The following is a 25,259-nucleotide window of genomic DNA, read 5'->3' as shown; positions in this document are numbered from 1 at the left end:
GGCAATAAATGCAGACCAGCCAGCGACGGCCATGTCCCATGAATGAATAAAAAGAAAAATGGGGTGCCAATTGTCCCTGGATGCAGCAGACAGAGAGAGACTGCAAGCAACTGATTGACATCTCTGCTTGATAAAGAAATTAATAACAACTTCATGTGCTTATCTGTTCACAGTGTCATTTGTGGACCCAAGTCTCTTACAATCAAAGGTCATTACATTACATTACATTTTACTTTTCTGAAATAAAACATTGACTTACTTTTATTACTTACTTTTCAGTCAATATCCTTCTAAAACCATAACATATTGTTGATATTTCTCAATCACTGTTCCGTTCTGCTGTTGCGTCTCTTGCCAGAGCTTAATATTTATCTTTGAAACATTTGGTATCATCTGTTGAATTTTTGTACACACCAAGATGTGGAATGTGGAATCGAGACATGTTTTGGCACCAAGCATTAGCACGGAATGATTCCAGGTCAAGTCTCAGACAGATTAAATATAGAGTGCCCAATTTTAACCCAAAACTCAGCAGAGTGCTCATCAGTGTGGTATTTACAATTCCCGTCCAGGCAATCCTCTTGGCCTCTTCGATGTCCCCTTTTGTGCCAGTCAAACTAAAATGCATGTATGTCTGCTGTAAAGCCCCTTCATCTGTCAGAGAAAGAGGAAACCTGAATTCCTTCTGACTGAATTGGATTAAAGTCTAAATCCCAGAGGTGAAAGGACAGCGCAAAGCACTCATTCCCGAGTACAGTTCAAGAGTTGCCACCATGCATTTCCCTCTAAACTCCATGGAGTTATTAAGTGCATTTTTAGATTGTAGCCATTCTAAAGGTTAAAACTTTCCATATTTATCCCTTCTACGTTTAAATATGTGTATAATCACTGCAAAAAATAATGCAGTCAGCAGCATTGCCAGCACAATGTCTGAATGGGAAATTAATCCATATGGAACCTCTTAAAAATGTTAAAAATCATTTGTAACGTTAAACAAATGAAAGCAAAACTTTAATTGGAACATTTTGAAATATCAATTGTGAAGATGCAACTTTCCTGAAGAAATTGAAGCAAGTTTGGTTAGAAAGTGACACTCCCCGTTCCAAACATTTTTTTTTAGTTTGTTTTGCTTTTGCTTGTTGGCTACCATCTAATGTAGTGTATTCCCTCTTCTCAATTCAAAATTTATATCTATTTTAATGTTTGTTGCTTGCAAACTAGGAATGTATTGTTAGTGTAGCGTTTCTGCTACTCCTTCCCAACTGCCTGCCTGCTTTTGACCTTCATTTGTACGTTAGACATTCAGAGAGTGCTGCTTTGTAAAACAATAGGCCTGCATTTGGCCTTGGTCGAGAAGATGGCACTTTGTCCCCTCCTGTCTTTCCTCCCACTTACACTGCCAAGTTGTGGATATTCATCAGACACATTGGTGAGCAGGATGGAGAACATCAGTACGTTAACCATTAACTCCAGTAACCATAGTACAGACATAATTGAGTGCCTTGATTTTCGTAACATGGGCTAACTTCATTATTAATTTGTCTAAACTGAGTAACTGGCCCATGATTGTTACAAAAGGTACCGCAATAATTGTCTTCATAAATTGAGATAGTCATTGAAATGGCAATCATTATTGAACTATTAGGAATATTATTCGCTTTATAATTTTTAAAAATGATTTTCGTCCCAGCAGGACCTCAACTCAACTCATCTCAGCATCACTGATTAGCCAAATGCGTTAACCTGCTACCTATTCTTCATTCAACCAATATTTGCAAATCTCTCTAACAATTGACCAACTGGAAACCAATTTGAGTTGAAACTGATCAAAGTTTGAGTGTTAGCATCGGTCACTAAGCCTTATCATTGGAACATTGTGTTCACACTTGCAGCAGTGTGTCACCATTTGTTGCAGTCAACTCATAAATATAAACAAGTGGTACACCAACATAGCTGTTAATGTCTTTGTAGGAGGTACCTCGCCTGATTATGTCTTAATTAAATGATAGTCTCATAATCAGATGGATAGTGGTAGAACTAAATTAGATGATGCATGCATTTTGTACCCCAATTAAGGCTGTGCTTGAGGCACATTTATGAATGAGCACATCGTTCCCAGGTTGTATCACCGCAAAGTGAAAACTGCAAAGTAACAAAGTACTTAAGCGCAAGTAGTCTACTGTTCAATTTGGCTTTCAGCTTTGCACTTTCCCCACTGTTTTTTCATTAATAATAGGTGCTCGTATCTGAGACGGTTGGAGGGATCCACTGTCTGATCTTATTGTCTTGGGGCTAGGTATATAGTTGAAAGGGGTCACTCGAGCAGCTCTGCTTGGGGAACCATGTCTACTTGAGTTGAAGTGCATGTGTCCTGGGACATTGGTATAGTTTTCAGTCTCAGCTGAAATGGTCATATTCCTCATCAACATTAATGTGTCAAGTTCCTGTTCATTGTCTGAATAGACACCATACGTGGTGTCTGTATTTTTCCCTATCAAAGATCGGCTCACGGTATTCCTGGGAATAGCCTGCGCAATGTGAGGGATTAGGTCCAAGGTTGGCGACGTACTCGAATTTATTTTTGTGATGGGGAAGTCGTCAGTTTGCACGAAGGCATCACTGGTTTTAGTTTCCACGGTTCCCACTTTGTTCAAATGTTGCTCGGACTCTGATTTATTCACCAGTGCCATGGCTGAAGGCGGAAGGGAGTTGCTGAGAAAATACGGAATGTCTTCATCCTTGATTCTTCTCCACATCCCTTTTAAGCTTGGCTGAATCTTCTTCACCGGCTGCTCTTTCTGGCTTGCAAACTTTTGGCTACTCCGAGGCTCTTCTTCGCTTTTTGTCTTGTCGCTAGATTCTGACGAGGCTGAACGAATGGAGGATGGGCTCCCTGCCCTCTGCAATACATTGATGTGAGGGGAAGAGGAGTAGCGTTTGAAGTTATCATGTCGCCAGGCGGCACTGTTCTTCACGGGGAGCCTGGAGGGGCTCTCCGAGCTGGGTCTTCTCGACAGCTTCTCAATTCGGAGTCCGTCCTCACCACAGGTGGCCTTCCTTTGACTCAGGCTCAGGTTAGATGCTGGCTTAGCCACTCTGAGCTCTTGACTTTGTGAGGGGCGTGTGAAAGCCTTCTGGAAATCCGACTTGCTCCTTCGTGGTGACACAGACTGAGACAGCGACGAGACGGATTCGGAGGAGGAAGCCTCAGACCTCTGCCTCATCAGCAGGCTTGAGGATTCTTTGATGAAGGTCAGCTGCCGCACAAAGTTGGACTTGTCGGATTCGCTGCCGCTTGACTTGGCCGATGACATTCTCACCAGGTCCAGCCTATTGGGTGGCATTACCTTCTTGGAGCCTTGATTCTTAGTTGGTCCATGAGGCTCGTTCCTTGGAAATGAGGGAACCTTCTTTGCTGGAGTTACCGGTTTAGTTGGTGTCTGAATATTTGGTGGTTGGACTGGAGATTTGCGGGACAGTTTCCCTGACACTGGAGACTTGATACTTGGAGTGGAAGGTGTGGAACTCACCTGAGCTCTGGGTTTCTGATCAAGCTTGCTGATGATGGTTTTTGTTGCATTTGGCGTTCCTTGTCTGGTAGGCTGCACACTCGCTGTTATGTTCTTTGGGGGTTGCCTGGATGGTGTTGAATTCCTGGACGACCCCCTTGAAGGCCCTCTCGCTATTCTCGCTGGTGGAGTCACACTTCTTTTTGGTAAAGTACTCTCGACCTTTACTGTTGTTTCTCCAGGTCTGTGCAAGCTCCTCGATCTGAATGCCTGGTTGGGAGTTTTGGAAGCCACATTACTTCTAGGCGCTGCTTTCTTTGAGGCAGGGCTGGCATTTGCAGACTTCTTCCACATGTCAGGCATGTAGATCACAGTCCTTCCTCGAAAGACCACAGGCAAGCTCACTGCCCGAGAGGGCGGCTTGGGCGCGTTGGGAACCTTCTCACCAGTAGATTTCCCTGCCTTATTTTCATTCGGCTTGCTCCCTTCTTTCGAACTGGTCTCCGCGCCCTCCACGTTACGCGTTTGCTCCTTCTGAGTCCTTTTTTTGTCCTTCCGCTCAAGGGTAAAGTGCAGCGTCGATCCGATGGACAGTCCGGACACGAAAGATAGAATTGAATCTGATTCCGAGGAAGGTTCCCTGGAAAGGCAGGCTGCAGCCTGGTGCAAGCTCGTGACTATCGAGTTGGCACCTTCTTGGATGGCTTTCCACTCAATGCTTTCCAGATCTGGAGAGGTTAAGTCCGACAGCGAGCTGTAAACGTCTTGGTTCGTGTCCTTCCTGCGCTCCAGGTCATAAACCGTGTTGTCCCTGCCGGTGCTGCCCTGAGCGTTGCCTTTCAGATTCTGCTTTGCGGACCTCTCAGACTTTCTCTTCGAGGAATGCCTCCTCTTCTTTGGCATCGCTGAGCTGATGCACTTCTGCAAGAGGTCATCTTCCGAATCGTAGCTCAGGGAGCTGGGGGAACTGTCCCTTCTGGTCGACAAGGACGAGTACCCGTTGGTAAAAGATTTCGAAGAAGTGGAGACCTGAGACTTCTTCCTCGATTTCACAAATGCTTTCCGTGTTTTCGCCTGAGTGTCATCCGACTCCACGTCGCTGAGTGAACTCAACGAAGAGCTAAGGGAAAAGCAGAGAGGGCTTTCGTCTGTTATCAGATTCCGTTCCGTTTTGCTCGCCACGCCGGTGCTTCGGAACTTTGAGCTGGATTTATGATGCTGGGTTGCTTCGTTTCTCCCGCTGTGGTTGACGGATCTTTCCTCATAGTCGTTTTTGCCTTCAGTTTTCGGCTTGCCCGGGTCTGTTGGGACACCAAGCATGTCCAAAGAGTCATAAAAGCAGTACACCGCCTCTTCGGTGGGTGTGGTGTGGCGCATGGATTGGAAAGCGTAGCTCCCGTGAATGTATTCGCCGCACGAAACGTCCATTCTTTGCTGCCCTTCCTCTGAACTCCTGCAATCGCTTTTCTTTGTACCCAGCTCCAGCGTGTGCCTTGGCATAGCTTGCTCCTTCCTGAAGCTGTTGGCAATCGACCCCGGTTGGAAAACATGAAGGTTCTGGCTTTGACACGACTGCGACGGCAGGGAGTTCTGATTCCTCTTCAGGACCTCCCTCTGGCTGAAATTAAGTGAATACGATTGGGCCACCGGCATGCAACTATTTACATTCAAGTTGTATTTGCTCCCTTGTTCGAGACTCCTGTCGTGCATCTTTATAGCAATGGGCACCTCCAAGTCGTCAGCGTTTTGTCCTTCTGCAGGCAGCAGCTCTCTCCTCTCGATTACTTCGGCCTTATTGGTTGTCAATTTGGGCGATTCCTTGTGGGGGTACTCCAAGGTCTCATCGCTGAGGGAGGCTGAACTGGAAAAGTTAACTGGAGTCCCTTCCACAGAATCCGAGTAGGAGGAATCTTCTCGGAATGTGTCGTTCTTTGAGGTGCCCGGGCCAGATGGTTCTAACTGGGAGTGGGCCGGCAATAGCATGTAAACGGGCAGCTGAAGCGACTTCTTGGATTGCAGCACCTGCGTGGGCAAACCAGACGCAGCGGTGGCTTTCACTTTTCTGAATTTGGTGGGCATGGCGGAATTGATGCATTCCTTCAGGATTTCAATGTCGTCATCAGAGTTTTCCAGGATGCTATCCAGCTTGTCAACCTTTTCCATCCCATCTCCGTTCCGTTCCTCCCTGAGGTCCTCCCCCTGCGCACGACAGTTAAAACAGCTTTTCTCCTGAAGGAGAGGCATCAACTTTAATTCAATATCCTTCTGTATGTATGGTTCGTGGAGAGTGAGAGCGCTGAGGCTGGAGGCACATGAAAAGTTCTCATTAGGCTTCTCCAAGGTGAAATAGAGCATTGTGTCAATATCTGGAGGGAGGTGAAATCGTTCTTTGAAATCATTGATGTCCATGTGTTTTTTCAGATCGCCATCCCATTGGTTATTGCCTTGACTGGCATCTTTCTCCAGTTGGTCAAGCAAGGGGGTTTTACTTCTGCTAGGGGGCATGGTTTGCCCGGGGCTGTCTGGCAAATCACTGGGGCTGATTGTCCCGCTAATCATTTCACTGCACGGGTCGCTTTGAATGGAACTCACGATGGACGGGCTTTCAAAGCTTCCAAGTGAACTGACTGAGCTGCACCTGCTTAAGACCAATGGGGTTTCTTGCAAATAATTTTCGGATGGGCTTGAAGGGCTGGAATCCATATTTCTGGAAGATACTTTCTTCCTCAGCGAGAACTTTTCGTGCTTGGGGCAAGGTATTTCGATAGGTTGAGATGAGCTGCTGAATGAATGATCGCTGGACTTGTTCCGCATTTCGTCTGAGGAAAAGGACTCGACGGGCTGCGGTGATCCTTTATCCACGCCAATGATTTCCAGAGAGGAGTCACTGTCCACGTCATTTTCGCTGCCAATTTGAACGTCCAAGACGTTTTCAGCAGATGACAGGGATGAGAGTGAGCTGCACCTTGAGAAGCAAATTGGAGTGTCTTCCACACAGTACGTCTGTAAAGTTTCCTGGTCGTTGGACAGAGGTGTGGAAGAAGATGTGCTAGAAAGACCTTGGTTCACACTTCTACCGCTTTGCGAATACCCAGAATGAATCCACGCCTGCTTTCTGCCACTCAGGCTCTGAGGAGTCAGAGAATTTCCTGGGCTCGGACTTTGACTGCTTCCTGTTGCGACTGAAGCCACCGGGATCTTTTCATAAAAAGGTGAGAATCGTTTCTTACTTATTTCGTCAGGTTTTCTTATTCCCCAAGCTTCATGAAATGTAGTTGTAGATTCTCTAGAACTCAGTTGTCCATCAGAATCCTTTCGATCTCGCTGATCGTTCTCCCCACTCTTTAGGTCTAAGTTGGTCGGCCTTCTCTGATACGTCGGAAGCTCACCCTTTTGGTCTGTAACCGAGGATTCCTTAGCTGAAAGAATGCGACTTTTCACGTCACATTCGCCAGTGCTGTTAGCACAATCCAGACTATCATTTGATAAGTTGGCGTAGTCTGTTCTTGCACCCAAGATTGCGTGCACTTTGCTACGATTTTCACGTTTGCTTGAATGAGCAGCATCAGTAGGGTGACAGGGCGATGAAGATTTTGTCCTGGGCTCGTTCAAGTCATCTAACGCACACTGCCAGTCAATGCATTGATCTTCAGAGCTCAGACTGAAACTGTCCTCTGAGGATGTGTGCATGTTAGACATATCCTCCACTATTTTGTCAATTCTAGCTACAGTTGTGGATATTTGGTTTACCAACCTCTCTGCTGCAACAGACACATTATCAGTGGCAGGGTTGAATTTTGGAAGAGCTCCGTCAAGATCTCTTTCCGATTCTGAACATCTTCCACTGCTACGACATCTGGACAAGCCTTGTCCTTGAAGAAAGGAAGAATTTAGGTACATGGACAGCACGCTTAAGCCACCAGTTTCTAATCCAGTTGATATATTGGGGCCCTCATCGTCATCAAAACATCCAGAGTCTGAAGCATAATCCTTGGCCAGGCTTTCGATATGCCTGAGGGGCTTGTTGATGTTGGGATGCTTAGGACTAAGTTTTTCGATACCATCAAATGTCTCTGTTAAATGTTTAGCATCCAGTTCAGCCTCCAGAGCTTTCTGCTTCCTCATGTATAAAGAGGGCATGCAAGAGCCAGGGGATACCATGGTGGTATCTTTGTATTTGGCTGGCCGGTTGGTCAAAAGATTCCTCAGGGCAGCTGCGCTCCCCATTGCGATCATCTTGTGTTTGGAGTGAATGAGGTTCCTCAACATGCTGATGGCTCCCAGGTCCCACAGTAGCTCTTGGTCCTTTGAACTGCGAGCTGAGAGATTCCACAAGGTTCCGCACGCATTGCTGACAATGGTCAAACTGTGAGACTTCAGATGTTGCAACAAGGTCTGCAGGCAGTTGTAGTCACGGAGGATTTGCCTAAAAGACAGACAAGGCCATTAAGCAAAATGGGCAATGATATTTTTATAATAAAGTAGCTGGAGAAGAAAAATAATCCAAACATGAGTATATTTTTTAAATTGCCATGATAATAGTTGCAAGAATTTAAATAATGGGGCGATTTTACCAAAAACATTCTAAGCGCTGAACAAGCATGAAAACGGGACAGAAGCGCACCTATTTTTGGGCCACTTAAAAATCGAATCTTACCTCACTTTGAGGAGAAATGAAGCAAGATCTGCTTCCTGCCAGCAGGGGGAGGGGGCAGGGCTTAAGCTTGCAGAAAGCTGGCAACTTGCAGCAGAGGGTGCCATTGCGCATATGCAGATCTCTGTTCTATGCTGCTCTTGCTGCCCTCCATGATAGCGTCCCAGGCTCACTTGTTGTATTTAAATTCTACTTTACACAGGATTCAAATGTTAGAATCAGCCTCGTGCCTGAGGCTGATCTCGCCGGATATCTGGTGCCGGTAAGATCGTGAGAGGCAAGAAACCAGGTGTGAACCTGAATTTTCCACTCTCTCGCCATCCTATCGGCTTGCCCCCCCATCCATCGACTGGTGGGGCAAGATGGTAAGATCACCCCCAATTTGTCTCAATTGTACGTGTATTCATTTAACATTTTTGAAGTACAGTGCTGTGTAAAACAAGAGATGGAGGAATGGTAATGTCATTGGACTAGTCCAGGGGCCAAGGCTAAAGATCTGGGGACACGGGTTCAAATCCCACTATTGGGAATAATGTGGCTGTCACTATTGAAACATGAATTCCACCCTAGGCAGCATCAACTAACTCTTTATGCAGCCATCAGTACATCTTTCATAACTTGAGGATGTCCGAAAGCACTTTACAGTCAATAAAATAATTCTGAAATGGAATCATTGTTGTGATGTAGGAAATGCAACAATCAATTTGTGCACAGCAAGCTCCATGTATATATAATATATAGAAAAATATATATGTAGCATAGATATTACATAACATATATACATTAGATATATATTCAATATATTAGAATATCTAATATGTTCCAGAAATATTAGAATGATCAGTTTTTTTGTTGTAAGATGTTGAGGGATAAATATTGGCCAGGTCATCATGGAAGATTTCCCCGTGTTTCTACAGTGCCATGGAATCATTCACTTCACTTGAGAGGGAGAAGGAGCCTCAGCTTAACATACCATCTGAAAAATGGCACCTCTGACGGTGTTGCACTCCCTCAGCACTGCACAGGAACGTCAGTGGAGGTTTTGTGCTCCAGCTCCTGGAGTTGGTCTTGAGTCACCTTCATAGCGAGAGGATTTGAGTGTAGGAATAGGGATGTTTTACTGCAAATGTATATGCATTGGTGAGGCCACACCTGGAGTATTGGTGTCGTTATCTGAGAAAAGATGTCCTTGTTATAGAGGGAGTGCAACGAAGATTTACCAGGCTAAATCCTGGGATGGCAGGTCCATCATACGAGGAGAGACCAAGTCGATTAGGATTATATTCACTGGAGTTTAGAAGAGTGAGAGGGGATCTCATAGAAACTTATAAAATTCTAACAGGATTAGACAGGGTAGATTCAGAAAGAACGTCCCTGATGGTGAGGGAGTCCAGAACTTGGGGTCATAATTTAAGGATAAGGGGTAAACCTTTTAGAACTAAGCTGAGGAGAGATTTCTACACCCAGAGAGCGGTGAATGTGTGGAATTCAGTGCGACAGAATGTAGTTGAGGCCAAAACATTGCGATTTCAGGAAGAAATTCGATATAACTCTTGGGGCTAAAGAGATCAAGGGTTATGGGAGGAAGGGAGGATCAGGATATTGAATTTGATGATTAGCCATGATCAAGATGAATGGTGGAGCAGGCATGAAGGGCCAAATGGCCTACTCCTGCTTCTATTTTCTACGTTTCTATTCATGACTGTCTGATTCAGAAGCCGGCATCTCCACATCATGATTCAGAGGTGACAGGGCTACTTACATATTTAGGCAATGCTTGTAAATCGGGCACAGCAACATGCTTTTAAAATAAATCATTAACTGCTATACCTGTACTCCTCGTTTGTCGCGATGAGGCTGGAAACATTTCGCAGAATGCCTCCTCCGCTCTCTATGATGGCCAGCGAATTGCTCTGACACTTGTAGGTCAGAGTACCTACAAGGAAAACCAGCGCCCCTTCAACAGAACAGATGGCCACCTTGTTCTCTGTGCTGTGAGCTGACAGGTTCCAAAGGGCACTCAGTAAGCTTTTCAACGTTGACTCCTTGAGAGGAACAGTAAAATGTAAAACTCAGAACACCAATTCACGAGATCACAAGATAGTTCCGGTGAGAGCCACCATTCAATCCTCTTTAGGCTGAGAACTTCCATGTGAAACAAAAAACTATTACAATCCACTCATTGCATCACACAGTAATAAACGCTTCGATAACTCTGAGCCTCTTCGCTTCTTCCTGGAACTTTATTCCACGTGTTGACTATTCTATTTGAGAGAAATTATTCTTTACTTCTGTGCACTCTTCGACAATGGCGAAGTGGTATTGTCGCTGGACTAGTAATCTAGAAACCCTGGGTAATGCTCTGGGGACCTGGATTCAAATCCTATCATGGCAGATAGTGGAACTTGAATTCAATAAAAATCTGGAATTAGAAGTCTAATGAAGACCACAAAACCATTGTCGATGGTAAAAACCCATCTGGTTCACTCATGTCCTTTAAGGAAGGAAATCTGTCATCCTTACTTGGTCTGGACTACATGTGACTCCAAATCCACTGCAATGTGGTTGGCTCTTAATATCTTCAAGGGTGGGCAATAAATGCTGGCCCAGCCAGCAATGCCCACATCCCATGAATGAATAAAAAAAAGACATAATAAACTATCCCAAGGTGCTTCTCAGGAGCATTATTAAGCAAAATTTACCACTAGGCCACATAGGTTAGGTTGATTGGTCATGTTAAATTACCCTTGATGTCCCAAGATGTGTCGGTTAGGGGAATTAGTGGAGTAAATAAATGGGGATAGGGTCTGGGTGGGATGCTCTGCTCGAGAGTTGGTGCAGACTCGATGGGCCAAAGGGCCTCTTTCTGCACTGTAGGGATTCTATGATTCTATGATAGGATGATAACGGCCACAAACTTGATCAAAGTGGTAGATTCTTTGGAGCAACTTAAAGGAGGACGACAGTGCAGAGGGGCATAGAGACTTGGTGGTGGGTGGGGAGGGGATATTCAGAATTTAGGCTGGACAGTTGAGGCACGGCCACCAATGGTGGAGTGATTAAAATCTAACATGCTTAAGAGGCTAGAATGAGAGTGACAATATTTTTGAGGGTTGTGAGGTTGGAGGAGATTAAACAGATGGAGTTGGGCGGGGTGGGGGGGACCGTGGTTTGCTGGGTGGAGGCAGGGGGTGGTTGTGGTGGTTTGGAGAATGAGACCAGAGAGGAATTTTAAAAACAAGCATGAGTATTTTAAAACTGACTCTGAGCCAGTGTAGGCCAGTGAGCACAGGAGCGTGGAGGATTGGAGCTCGTGCAAGTAAGGGCCAGCGCAGCAGAGTTTTGGATGACCTCAAGTTAATGGATTTTATATAGAGATACGGACAAAATGCTTGATATGAAAAAGCAGATTAATTTACAACTGCATGCCCAGGTCCAGTAAGCACCTGAGAAGTGTAGCACATAGAATTGTGAAGCACAGCAATTGGACAGAAATGGCCCATGTTTATGCTCCATGCAAACCTTAGAATCATAGAATTCCTACAGTACAGAAGGAAGCCATTCAGCCCATCAGGCCTGCACCGACCACAATCCCAATGTCCGTAACCCCATGTGTTTACCCTGCTAGTCCCACTGACACTAAGGGGCAATTTTAGCACGACCAATCCACCTAACCCACACATCTTTGGACTGTGGGAGGAAACCGGAGCACTCAGAGGAAACCCACACAGATACGGCAAGAACATGCAAACTCCACACAGTGACCCAAGGCCGGAATTGAACCCGGGTCCCTGGCGCTATGAGGCAGCAGTGCTAACCACTGTGCTACCGTGTCACCCCTGTGCCCGCCTGCTTCTGCCATTTTATTTCATCTCAACCTATCAATATTTCAAGAGAGAATGGGGGCTGTGTCACTGAGTCGGAGATGACAATAAAAAAGTGCATAGGACATTAAAGTAAAATTTGTTTGTGTCTATAAATTATTGAAGCAATGTTATTCTTTATGGATTGTCAATCAGTTCCATTCTTTCTGCTTCCCTCATCTTGGCTACATTTTTCCATCAATACTCTTCGCTAGAACCTTAGGTTAACCCATGAAATGTGAGTTCGTTAATTAAGAACGCACCTTTTTAGCCTTCAGAGCACATTGCATCAATGCGCTTACGCTTCTGACTTCCCGTAGAATCCTCTTGCTGTTGACGTCAGCTCTCCATGAAAGATTTCTCAGAATGCTAGCAACAACCTGGAATAATACACACATATTAAGGGCTGAACACAAGTGTGCAGACCTATCATTGACTACGCTGTGAGCTGTTTGCGCGGGACTGCGGCAGATTGAGATTCCTGGTTGTTTGGACCTCAGCCTGACTCCCAATCCAAAACCGGTCCAGTTCTCCAAGTCATTCCCCTCCAAAGCAACAATGATTTCCCCATTGCCAACTACAACGAATTACAAAAATCAAAGTTAATTAATTTAGGTAATTAGGATACAACGGGATACACGCACGCAATTACTTTATACACACATTCATACATGTTCATTCAGACATTCATTAAATGATATGTTCCACTGTTGATAAACGCTGAAGTAACTGTGACATTCTTAACGTCGACCTGAAGATCTCCCCCTATATATACATGAAAAACCCTTTCAATTAATCACAGAATTTTGAACACACCCTGATTAGATTTGATTTGATTTATTATTGTCACATTTTGGGATACAGTGAAAAGTATTGGGTGGGATTCTCCCAAAAAGATTCTAAGTGTCGAATTTGCGTAAAAACTGGAGATTGTTTTTCCAGCAGGATTTTCAAAATGAATCTCTCCCACTCTGTGCATCACAGAGAGCCCGAGCATGAGTCACGCTAAAAATCTGTGGACGGGGCCTATTCCCGCTGGAGAGGCCGGCAGCATAGTGTTGAGCGGGCCACTGCACATGCGCTGATTTGTCAGCACCAAGATCGGCACATGCACTGTAGCCCCGCACTGCCAGCCTCCTGATCGCTGGCCAGCTCCAACACTGGCCAGCCCCGTGACCCCACATCACTGGCCGTGGGACCCCTCCACCCCCTGATCGCTGGTCTCCGGGATGTCTCAGGACCAGCCACCCCACCTGGGGCCACCTCAACCCCCCTCAACCCCCCTCCATTGGCAGTCCTGAACCCCCCCCCCCCGCAGTCCGGCCCCTCCCTTCTGCAGCCCCAATCACCTACTGGCAGGTGGACCCCCCTCCCTCCCCCACCCTGACGGGCAGTCCCTCCCTCTGTCAGCGTTGAGTGCAGAGTGGCAACAAGACACCCCACCCCCATGATCTCCCCCCAATAGGCTCTGCCCCCTATAGGCCCATCCCCATCTGACCCCGTCCCCTTGGCACTGCTCGGTGCCCAGTGTGCAATACTGAGGCAGCAGTGCTAACCACGGTGCCACCGTGCCGCCAAATATAAATACAAGCTGCTCAAACTCTGAGGTCCCTGATTTTAGCCACCTGCTTGAAACAGGGTAGATTCGGGTCAGAGGATCACTTGCAGCATGCCTGATATTTGACATTATTTTATGGTATTTTACTGAAGTTAAACGCAGCTGGGGCCCTTTGAACCCAAGCTCTGCAGTTAATGGAATAGGCACAGTAAGAAGTCTCACAACACCAGGTTAAAGTCCAACAGGTTTATTTGGCAGCACTAGCTTTCGGAGCCTCAAGCTCCTTCTTGAGGTGCGTGAGCAGAATGCATTAATGGAATAGCCAGAGGTTTTTCATCTTATTTTGATTTCAAGGACAAAATGGAGATCAGGGATAGGATGGATGACAGGAGAGATTGAATGATGGATCCATAGATCCACCTGCTCTACGCACATCTTTGAATTCCTCGATTCTTTTCTTGCCCCATTACCATCCACTTTGCCATTGTAAGACCAGCTCATTTGGGGCTGCACGGTGGCACAATGTGTAGCACTGCTGCCTCACAGCACCAGGGACCTGGGTTCAATTCCGGCCTTGGGTCACTATCCGTGTGGAGTTTGCATGTTCTTCCCATGTCTGCATCGGTTTCCTCCGGTGCTCTGGTTTCTTCCCACAGTCCAAAGATATGCGGGTTAGGTAGATTGGCCATGCCAAATTGCCCCTTAGTGTCCAAATATATGCAGATTAAGATGATTGGCCATGATCAATGTGAGGGCTTACAGTGATGGGGCAGGGGAGTGGGCTTAGGGAGAGTGCTCTTTTGAAAGGTCGGTGCAGATTCGATGGACTGAATGGCCTCCTACTGTACTGTAGGGATTCTATGGATCCGTCATTCAATCTCTCCTGTCATCCACCCTATCACGGACATCCATTTTGTCTTTGCTCCACCCAACCTTTGCTCAAAACCTACTCGATCTCTTAACTTTTCCCAGGTCTGCTGGAAGGTCTGTGACCTGAAACGTTAACTCTCTTCTTCTCTCAACAGATGCTGCCATAGCCTGCTGGCTGTTTGCAGCCCTCTCTGCTTTTGCTTCAGATTTCCAGCATCTGCAGCATTTTTGCGTGAAAGTTAAGGCCCTCACTTTAGTTCTAGGATGGCAGCTCTGACGGGGAAGCCAAAGAATAACGTTTTTTTTAAAGTTGAAAATTATTTTACATCCTGTACAAAGAGGAATTCGTTTTATATCAATATGTAACTTTAGGAATGTTGTAGCGTGTTACTTTGGAGTATCCCTTTAAACTTTGACAATATCAGAACAAACTGCTTCACGAGTGACCAACCTGATGTATGTCCTCACTTTCAGACTCTAACTGGGCCACGATACTTTGCATGCATCCTTTTCTGGAGCACAATGTAGCCTGCAAGAGGAAAACAAGCGCAGAAAGTTGAACGAGTGAGCACACCTCATTTACCAAACCATTTGATTCCCTCTCCTCAAGATATTTCAGACCAAGACAAGGGTTCAACACCTGTGATTGGCTGTTTAGTGGGACATCATGGTCCCACTGGGAAGATGAGAAAATGATTCATTGTGGCAACATCTTAAATCAGCCTACTTTTAAATGGGCCGGTTTTGTGGTTGGACTTCAGTTTGACTCTTTGTGCTGAATTTGGCTGACCTGAGTCAAATATGAGGGCACTGTAGGTAGATCACAGGCCCAGTGCGAGGAAGTGAAGAAAAAAATGGGGTTACGTGGGTAGGGCGAGGGAGAGGGCCTGGGTAAGATGCTCTGTCAGAGAATCGGTGGAGACTCGATGGGCTGAATGGCCTCCTTCTGCACTGTAGGGATTCTATGATTCTATGAAAAGATAATCAGCCAGGATTCCAAAGGTTGGTGATATCCACTGAACCCCACGGAAGACTGCATTGACTTTGATACCTTTAAAGGTTGAAAACTTACTGAAACTAATTATTTCAGTTCCCACATGAAGAACGATAATATTGAGGTTCTAGATGGGATGATATCTTAACCAGTATTAAGCTTCATAAAAGAGGATGAGGGAGAGAGTAACCTAGAAAATAGAAGCAGCAGTAGGCCACTCGGCCCTTCGAGTCTGCTCCACTATTCATTCTGGAGAGTCATTCCTTTTTTTTTATTCATTAGTTGTGGGTGTCATTGGCTAAGCGAGCATTCATTTCTCATTCCTTGATTGCCATTTCATAGGGCATTTTTTTTAAAGAGTTAATCTCATTGCTGTGGATCTGGAGTCACATGTAGGCCAAACCAGGTAAGGACAGCAAATTTTCTTCCCTGAAGGACATTAGTGAACCAGATGGATTTTAATGACAGTGGTTTCCTGGTATCATTAGACTTCTATTTAAACTCAGATTTTTTATTGAATTCAAATTTGCCTTGGTGGGATGTGCACTCAGGCCCCAGAGCATTAGCCTGGGCCTCTGGGTTACAAGTTCAGTGACAGTACCATTACGCCACCACCTCCCTGTTAAGGGTAGCTATTGCCTATGACCAGTTTGAGTGTTTCTTGTGATCAATAACTGTTTTGGAAAAGGTTAAATCATCTACCTCTGACCTACAGGAAAATAGCACTGAGGAGCAAGAGTAGGCATTCAGCCCCTCGGGCATGGTCCACCATTTGATAAAATAATGGCTGAGGTGGTTGTGGGCTCGACTCCACTTTCCTGTCTGCGTGCTCCCCCCTCCCCCCTAACCCCCACCACCCCCCACCACCATAGCCCTTGACTCCCTCATCAAAATTCTATCTAAGTCAGCCTTGAATAGATTCAATGTCCCAGCCTGCCTTGCCTTCCGGGGAAGAGAATTTCTTATTCCAACTCTTGAGGATTAACCAGACGAAGCACGGTGAGTACTCAAACTCCTAAGCTTTTATTACTTGCTCGCAAGGAGAACAGACACAGTGAATTTCACTATGAGGTTCTGTTGATCCATACAGATAATTAGCAGTTATAGTTAATTACAGCAAATGAGAAACCAGCAACTTTCTAATCCTTTATTTGCATACATAGTCCACCAATCATAGCATAGCTTTTTGCCCTTTCTTATCCAAAAGAAAACCGTCTCCATACAATATGTCACCATATCTTGTTTTTTTTAATATTTGTCATGGTAACTTATCTTTGTTTCATCCTGTGGCCAAGGCTGGGAATGCAGTGTTTATGAAACTGACACAAAGTTAGATTAGTCTCTTTCCTGAATACCTCAAATGAGGCCTTGTTTGATAATAAGTTATTTTCGCTGACAGAGTTGCCTTGTTGTTGTTGTAACTTAATTTCCACAGCGACCCTCCCAGGGAAAATAATTCTCCTCGTCTCAGACATAAAAGGGAGTCTTCTCATCCCGGCAGATTGGGTGTTTCAATAATGGATGAGTTGCAGAGCAGGTTATTTATTATTTAATAAACTCAAAAGATTGCTTAACGTGTCTTGACAATATGTAAATGAATGTCGTCTACTTTTCATCGACTCACAAATAAACGGATTTGAATTTTTTTTTAGTATCAATCTGATTGACCTCTACACCTGTTGGCACCAGCTTCTGATTTGCATTTTTTCTCTCGCATTAATCATGTTTTGATGTGAACATTGCAATTAGGTAAAAAGATTGGGAATTCCCACTGGGCCAACGCTGAGTGAGAGATCACTTTGTCCGTTGTGTATTAATTCCTGGAGTTCAATAGATATTATCATATATATATATATGCAAGTTATATCACTGTATTGACTTTCAGGAAGAATGATCATTCTAATTTCGCAGCAGCAGATGGAGTACAATGAATATCCATATATACCTTAACAGGTGAGGTTAGGCGATATGTACTGAATTTGTACTGTTTACAATGCAGAAGAAACTTAGCACTTGTAGAGAGAACCACTGATCACACATTAATAGCGCAGATGATGGCCTAGTGGCATGTTAGTATCACAGTGAATCTGAACTGGCAGTTATCCAATTGAATCACTCTGGCTCCTCTTTTGAGTCGATGGATTCAATTCCTCCACTTGAAAAAGCCGGATAACAGTATAGCGAATTTAAGCATTAAAAATACCAAGTGCTGAATTTCATTGGAATTCTTAACTTTGTGGTCGGAAAGTTCCATTTGAACATCACTCAGCTAAAATGTTACTAACTAAACCTTGCTAGGGGAGGCGTTGGCCTAGTGGTATTATCGCGGGGCTATTAATCCAGAAATTTGGCGAATGTTCTGGGGATCCGGGTTCGAATCCCGTGGAATTTGAATTCAATAAAAAGAAATTTGGAATGAAGAATCTCCTGATGACCATGAAACCATTGTCGATTGTCGAAAAGATTCACCTGGTTCACTAACGTCCTTTAGGGAAGGAAATCTGCAGTTCTTACCTGGTCTGGCCTACATGTGACTCCAGAGCCACAGCAATGTGGTTGACCCTCAGCTGCCCTCGAGCAACTAGGGATGGGCAATAAATGCACTCCCATGAATGAATAAATAAAATAATTTGTTCAGCGGGGGTACAGGGCATTACTTTGAAATCTGCTGTAACACAGAACATAGTAATAGACTTTAAGACAGGCTGGTGCAAAGGTGAACAAATGGCAGGTGAAATTCAATTCATAGAAGAGCGAGGTGATAGGTTTTGTAGGAAGAATAAGGAGACAGTATAAATGACCTTAAAAATGGACGTAAGGAAGAGAGAGGTGCTTGGGGATGTTTGTACACAAAATTTTGAAAGTGGCAAGACTGGTTAACAAGGCAATTAATAAAAATATCAGATCCCAGGCCTTATAAAGAGAGGTGTAGGTTAGTAAAGTCAGGATGTTATGCATAACCCATATGAAACTCTATCGCTGCTCCAGAAGGAGTATGTATCCAATTCTGGGCATCACACTTTAGGAAAAATATGAAGGCTTTGGGAAAGTTATCAAAAAGATTTACTTAGAGATGAAGGGTGGCACGGTGGCACAGTGGTTAGCACCGCAACCTCACAGCACCAAGGATCTGGATTCAGTTCTGGCCTCGGGTCACTGTCTGTGTGGAGTTTGCATGTTCTCCTCGTGTCTGCGTGGGTTTCCTCCGGATGTTCCGGTTTCCACCCACATTCCAAAGATGTGTGGGTTAGGTTGAATAGCCATGCTAAATTGCCCCTTAGTGTCAGGGGGACTAGCAGATGGGGTTGCGGGGATAGGGCTCGGATGGAATTGTTGCCAGTACAGGTTCGATGGGCCAAATGGTCTCCTTCTGCAGCTTTGGAACAGAAAGAGTTTAGACAGAGTAAATGAAGAGAAATGTTACCAACAGCTGAAGCACTGCTAACCAGGGAACACAGATTTAAGGTGATTGACAAAAGAACCAAAGACGCAAGGGAAAAAATTCTATAGGTGGTTCAGGTTTGGAATGCCTGACATGGTGTTGGTTACAAATTCAATTGGAGTCTTGGAAAGGAAACTGGACAAATAGCTGATGGAGAAAAAAAAGTGCATGGATAGGGGGAAAGAGCTGGGATTCATGGCACGAACTGGATGGGAAGACAATGACGCAGTGGAATGTCTGTGGACTGAACCTCAGGCTCTGGGGACATGGATTCAAATCCCACCATCGCCACACTAGTAAATTAATAAATCTGGAATCATAAAATTGATGGTGACCATGACAACTATCACTGATTGATGTAAAAGCCCATCATTAATGCCCCTTTAGGGAAGGAAATCTGCCACCCTTATCCGGTCTGGCCTATACGTGACTCCAGAGCCACAGCAATATGGTTGACTCTCAACTGCCCTCTGAAATGGCCGAGCGAGACTCTCAATCCAAGGGTAATTGGGGATGGGCAACAATTACTGGCCTTGTGAGCGACACCCACATCCCATGAAAGAATTTTTAAAATTGCTCTTTAATAAAGCAATGCAGTTTGATGGCCTTTTTGGCCTCCTTGTGTGCTATATTGTTTTATCATTGAGAGCAGGCCAATTGCCATCCACCCCCTTCAATGTGACTGCTCATAATGTCCCATTCTTGCATCAACAGCATGACATTGGGAAGGGGACGGCCTAGTGGTATTATCGCTAGACTATTAATCCAGGAAATTTACCGAATGTTCTGGGGACCCGGGTTCGAATCCCGCCATGGTAGATTACTAATGTCCTTTAGGGAAGGAAATCTGCCGTCCTTGCCTGGTCTGGCCTACATGTGACTCCAGAGCCACAGCAATGTGGTTGACCCTCAACTGTTTGTGGGCAACTAGGGATGTGCAATAAATGCTGGCCAGCCAGCGACGCCCATGTCCCACGAATGAATTAAAAAAGCAGAAGCATCATAAAGGTAGTAATAATAGCCACAGCTGGGGTGGTGAGAATCCTCAGCATTCTTGTACTAACAGCAAAGGCAAATCCTTCCAATCAGTATTTTAAGGGCAGGTGTGAGACGGTATGGTTACCTTATTGACCACGTCCCCGAAGGTGAGGTTAGTCAGGGCCATTCCCGCGTACCGACGCAGGGCTGAATTCAGAGGATCATTGGTGGGCCCGTACATGTCACAATCGACCTGAAGAAGTTCAGCAACGGCCTGCAAACCTCCTGTATTGGAAGGTGGGCAGAGGGAAGGGCAGAGGGAGAAAATAACAACTATAAGACTCAGATAGAAATAAAAACAGAAGATGCTTGAAATGCTCAACAGGTCAGGCAACATCTGTGGAGAGAGAAGCCAATAGGTCAATAGCCTTTCATCAGAGCTGGAAAAAAGTTAGAGATGGAACCGGTGATATCTTGCAGAGGTGGTTGGTTCCAACAGGTTAAATTGCTCTAAACTTGTTTTATTTTTCCAACTAGTTATGAATCAAAATGCTTCAATACCAGAACCTGGGACATGTGTCAGTCAGTGGAAATGAAGGCACTCTATTAAGTTGAAACTGAAATTTCATCATAGAAATCCTACAGTACAGAAAGAGGCCATTCGGCCCATCAAGTCTGCACCGACCACAATCCCACCCAGGCCCTACCCCCATATCCCTACATATTTTACCCACTAATCTACGCATTCCAGGACACTAAGGGGCAATTTTAGCATGGCCAATCAACCTAACCCGCACATCTTTGGACTGTGGGAGGAAATCGGAGCACCCGGAGGAAACCCACACAGACACGAGGAGAATGTGCAAACTCCACACAGACAGTGACCCAAGCCGGGAATCGAACCCAGGTCCCTGGAGCTGTGAAGCAGCAGTGCTAACCACTGTGCTACCGTGCCGCCCATTTACATTCAGAGTCTCTGAATCTCAATTACACAGGCAAACCTCCTTATCAAACTCCTCTTGTGTTACCAATGTAAGTGCAGTTAGCACCACTGATAACATCTGGCCCTGGCTGGAACTCTAGATCACTGATAAGACTCCAGTGGGTATAATTTTGTTCCCATGTCCTGCACTGTGATTTGTGTGACACAGATGAATGAGCTCCAATTAGTATGGCAATCTTAGGCTTTATCCTCAGATTCTCCAAGTTTCATCTTCTATTCTGAAGTGCTTGTCCTTTTGAAATACTCCATAAAATCCAATCTCAAAACCAAATTCTCATCTGCAAGTTACCACCAATTAAAATGGAGAATTGACAGGAACACCGAGAGAACAGCCAATAAAGAGTTAAGTAACAATTTTTGCAACTTGCCAAGTTCATTCATGGCGCGGCGATACTCTTCGTCGAAAGACAGTTTCATGATTGCACACATTGCCTGGCAGATCTGGGGCTCAATGGGTAGTGGCACTGCAAGGGAAAAGAAGAAAAGAGCACTTAGAATCAAAATTCAGCAACATCCAGTTACAGCGTTTGTCCCGAATGTCTCCTTCACCTCCTTCTCTTGACTTCTTATGGCATATAGCTCCACAAGTTTTGAATCAGTAAGAGGATCAAGGTTTATGGGGACAAAATGGGAAAGAAGGAGTTGAGGATTACATCAGATTAGTCATGATTCTGTTGAATGGCGGAGCAGACTCGATGGGTCGAATGGCCTACTTCTGCTCCAATGCCTTGTGGTCTTGTAGTCTAAGTGGTATTAATCCTCCCCTAGCTCATCCAAGTGGCCCAGCTATTTGAGGCTATGACCCACTACTGAAATCAGTTAGATTATAGTTGGTAATGGAGGTGACGCAAATAGGAGAGATACTATTATGAGGAAGATCGATAAGTACATGAGGGAGGAGGAATGTTCACAGAGTAAGATGAGGTATGTTGGGAAGAGATGTGTGTGGAGCTTCAACACAGGCCTGCGCCAGTTGGGCCAATGCTTTAAATTTTGTGTAAGGTGGAATTTTCTTGTTGTTATAACCTAACGTTACATTAGAAGTTCCTTTACCTATTGATAAGTGGTGGGCATGCTTACAGCTTTTACAGAGTACTCCTTCGGAAATGTTTAGACCTGATTGTGGGAAAGTTATTTAATTTTATTTGTCACTGGGATGTGGGCAACACTGCCATGGTTGCATTTGTTGTCAATTCTTCGTTGCATTAAGGAGGAGGTGGTAGGCGATTGTGGTTTACGACTGAAGAGCTTGCGAGGCCACATCAGAGGCCATGAAGAATCAACCACGTAGTGTTGAAGGCACAAACCTATAAATAAAAGGAAAGGATTGACAGACTAGGACTCTCTTCTCGTCAAAAGCGAAGGCTGAGGGTTTACCTAATAGAGGTCGTTAAAATAATGAAATGTTTGGTCGGATGGATACAGAAGGAATGTTTCCTCTTGTGGGGAAGAGCATAACTTGAGGTCATCAAAATAAGATGGTGACCAAGAAATCTAATTGGGAATTCAAGGAATTTCTTTACCCAAAGGCTGATGAGAATGTGAAACTCACCACCACAGCGAGTGTTTGAAGCAAATAGTATGGATGCATTTGAGGAGACATTAGACAAGAACCTGAGGGAGAAGGGAACAGAGGATTACAATGGTAGATTTGGATGAAGAAAGATAGGAGCCAGTTCGGGTAGAGTATAAAAGTTGTGTGGATTAATTAGACTAAATGGCACTATGCCTATGAGGGGCAGCACGGTGGCATAGAGGTTAGCGCTGCTGCCTCACAACGCCGAGGACCCAGGTTCGATTCCTGGCTTAGGTCACTGTGTGTGTGGAGTTTGCATGTCCTCCCCATGTCTGCGTGGGTTTCTTCCGGGTGCTCTAGTTTCCTCCCACAGTGCGGGTTAGGTGGATTGGCCCTGCAAAATTGCTCCTAATCAGGGGATTAGCTAGTATAATTCATGGGGTTATGGGGATTGGGGCTGGGTGGGATTGTGGTCGGTGCAGACTCGATGGGCCGAATAGCTTCCTTCTGCACTGTAGGATTCTCTGATTCTATGATCTGTGCCGTAAATCCTACATAATCCCATGTAACATATGAATGGTAGAAGTGGCAGGTTATCTGATGAATCAGTTTCATATTCAGTGAATTAATTAGGTTCTTAACGACAATTGTCATGGTCATGCGCTGAGCTTCAACCCATTATCACTGCTGCTTAAAGTGTCTTTCTGAAATCCAATCTGGATATATAGGCTTGCAAAGATAGTGAGCAGTTTGCTCCTCTCTTTAAATGTGAGGCCAAACACTAACTTTTTATTCAAGGACTTTTTGGAGTCATTCTTGGGAAATGGGCATTGCAGGATGGCCAGCATTTATTGCCCATCGATAGGTGTCCAAGGGCAGTTTAGAGTCAACCACATTGCTAGGGTTCTGGAGTTATATGTAGGTCAGGCCAGGTAAGGATGGCAGATTATCTTCCCTAAAAGACAGAGTGGAGTGGAGTTGCGGGAACTAACCTCTCCTCACCCAACAATAAACACAAGTAAAACTTTCAGTTGAAATCGATGAACATTCTGGAACCAAACCAGCCAAGGTTGGGCTAAGAAAAATGACAGTTTATTTACTTACTGTTGTTGGATTCTGGACCATTGCCTTGCCTGTTAGTATCCAGCCATTCCCAGCACGTCTCGCAGTACAAGCGCACCTGCTCCAGCACATGCAGAACGCGCATTTCCCGTTTGGCCTGCCCTTCGTCGGGCTGGGAGTATATGATGTTGTGGAGCGCTGCGCTGGCGCGGGCTCGGGCCTCCTTGCTGTTGCTGGAATTCCTGCTCGGTCCCGAGTCCCTCTCGCTGTCGTGCAGGAGCTGAATGAGCAGAGGGAGGCAGCCAGACTTGCGCATGGCGATGCAGCTATCCTGCGAGCTGGACATGGCGAGCAATGTCTTTGACATGTCATCTTTGTCACGGGTGGCCAGCATGGAAAGCAGCCAGAACACCATCTCCACCTGCGGAGTGAAACACAGGAAGGAGTTATTTCCGATTTTCATTAACATTTCATTTTTGTCCCATCCCAATTTTACAAGATCTGTACCAATCCTTGCGATAAGTCCTTCCATCAGCTTTTCTCCTCTCTCGTTCTATTGAAGGCTTTCATTTAAATTAGAGTGTTGATAAACAAGTGCCAGCACCCTGCCCAAATGAAAGCAGAAAATACTGGAAACACTCAGCAGGTCAGGCAGCGACTATGGAGAGAAAGAAAGTTAAACCTTTAGGTCAATGACACTTCATATGCCTAACTGAATGCATATTACAACAGTGGGCTACCGATGGTCCCGGGGGACACATGCGGCCTATCAGGGTTCTGAGTGCGGCCCACAAGACATTTTGTTGACTGTTGCCCATGCGCAGAGTTGCCACATTTCACTGGGTTCCATCCGCAAAGCTTTTTTCCTATCGCCACGACTCAAATGATGCTCACCTAAAGCAAGGACAAGTGAAGAGAGGTGCGTGCTGATTTCACACAACACTGACCGTGTGAGCCGTACACTTCCTCCGCGTCCAATCAAGTGTGAATATTTATTTTGTTTTTACACTTGACGTTGATGATAGTTCTATTAATATATGAGTAGTTAACCATTTTCTATAACTCGTTATGAAATATTTGGCGTGTATTATATGCATTTAATCTTATTCATGGGGTCATGGTTAGTGAACAAGCCTAGTTTCAACCTTGCGGCCCACTGAGAAGAAGGAGGGCCACTCTTGCGGCCCATTTACTAGCTTAGGTTTCCTATCACTGGCATATAGGGATACCTAACAATGGGTGCATTAGGGTGTCAGTATGGTTTAATGTGCGTGTGCCTTTTACTCCATATCTTATTGTTGTTTTGTTAAGTTATTACAAGCACTTACCTTACTGCCCAAGTTGTTCAATCCTTGAGGTAAATTATTCATCGTGCTCTCTGCACCTTGATCATTCGATTTCCCATGGCCCTGCACACAAACAAATGAATGACATTTTAGAAGGAAATGTGACAGAGACATTCTTTATGTAGATCCATGAAGTGTAATTGATTTAATTCTACTCACTTATCCTTTGGTGAATTTTGTGCCCATCAAAGGGGTAAATGTTCATGTTACCAACATTTTGATTTAAAGTTAAAGTTTATCAGTTAGTCACAAGTAAGGCTTACATTAACACTGTAATGAAGTTACTGTGAAATTCTCCTAGTCGCCTGTTCGGGTCAATGCACCCAACCAGCACGCCTTCCAGACTGTGGGAGGAAACCGGAGCACCCGGAGGAAACCCACGCAGACACAGAGAGAGCGTGCAAACTCCACACAGACAGTGACCCAAGCCGGGAATTGAACCCAGGTCCCTGGCGCTGTGAGGC

The 25,259-nt window shown here is 45.0% G+C and overlaps 1 protein-coding gene across 1 annotated transcript; it reads right to left on the bottom strand.

Moving 5' to 3' along the window:
* Positions 1-561: 561 nt before the first annotated feature.
* On the bottom strand, positions 562-24,852 carry LOC144479497 (adenomatous polyposis coli protein 2-like). The gene is made up of 9 exons (XM_078198227.1): positions 24,778-24,852; positions 23,492-23,870; positions 21,240-21,335; positions 20,014-20,153; positions 14,906-14,983; positions 12,290-12,406; positions 9,994-10,208; positions 2,511-7,935; positions 562-2,444 (listed from the first exon to the last, which is right to left on the bottom strand). Exons 1-9 carry the CDS (start codon positions 24,817-24,819, stop codon positions 2,196-2,198), a joined length of 6,741 nt encoding a protein of 2,246 aa, XP_078054353.1. The 5' UTR covers positions 24,820-24,852; the 3' UTR covers positions 562-2,195.
* Positions 24,853-25,259: the final 407 nt, after the last annotated feature.

Source organism: Mustelus asterias, chromosome 26 (assembly GCF_964213995.1).
Source record: "Mustelus asterias chromosome 26, sMusAst1.hap1.1, whole genome shotgun sequence".
Taxonomy (NCBI): Eukaryota; Metazoa; Chordata; class Chondrichthyes; order Carcharhiniformes; family Triakidae; genus Mustelus; species Mustelus asterias.
This window is presented reverse-complemented; position numbering and strand designations above follow the sequence as displayed.

Bases quoted from the DNA above. Each gene is read 5' to 3' on its own strand.
- LOC144479497 (XM_078198227.1), bottom strand. From the start codon at position 24,819: ATGAATAATTTACCTCAAGGATTGAACAACTTGGGCAGTAAG. The intron at 23,871-24,777 runs GTAAGTGCTTGT...TTCACTCCGCAG, and splicing joins TGAACAACTTGGGCAGTAAG to GTGGAGATGGTGTTCTGGCT. The intron at 10,209-12,289 runs GTGCGTTCTTAA...GTTCCTCTCAAG, and splicing joins GTGCTCTGAAGGCTAAAAAG to GAGTCAACGTTGAAAAGCTT.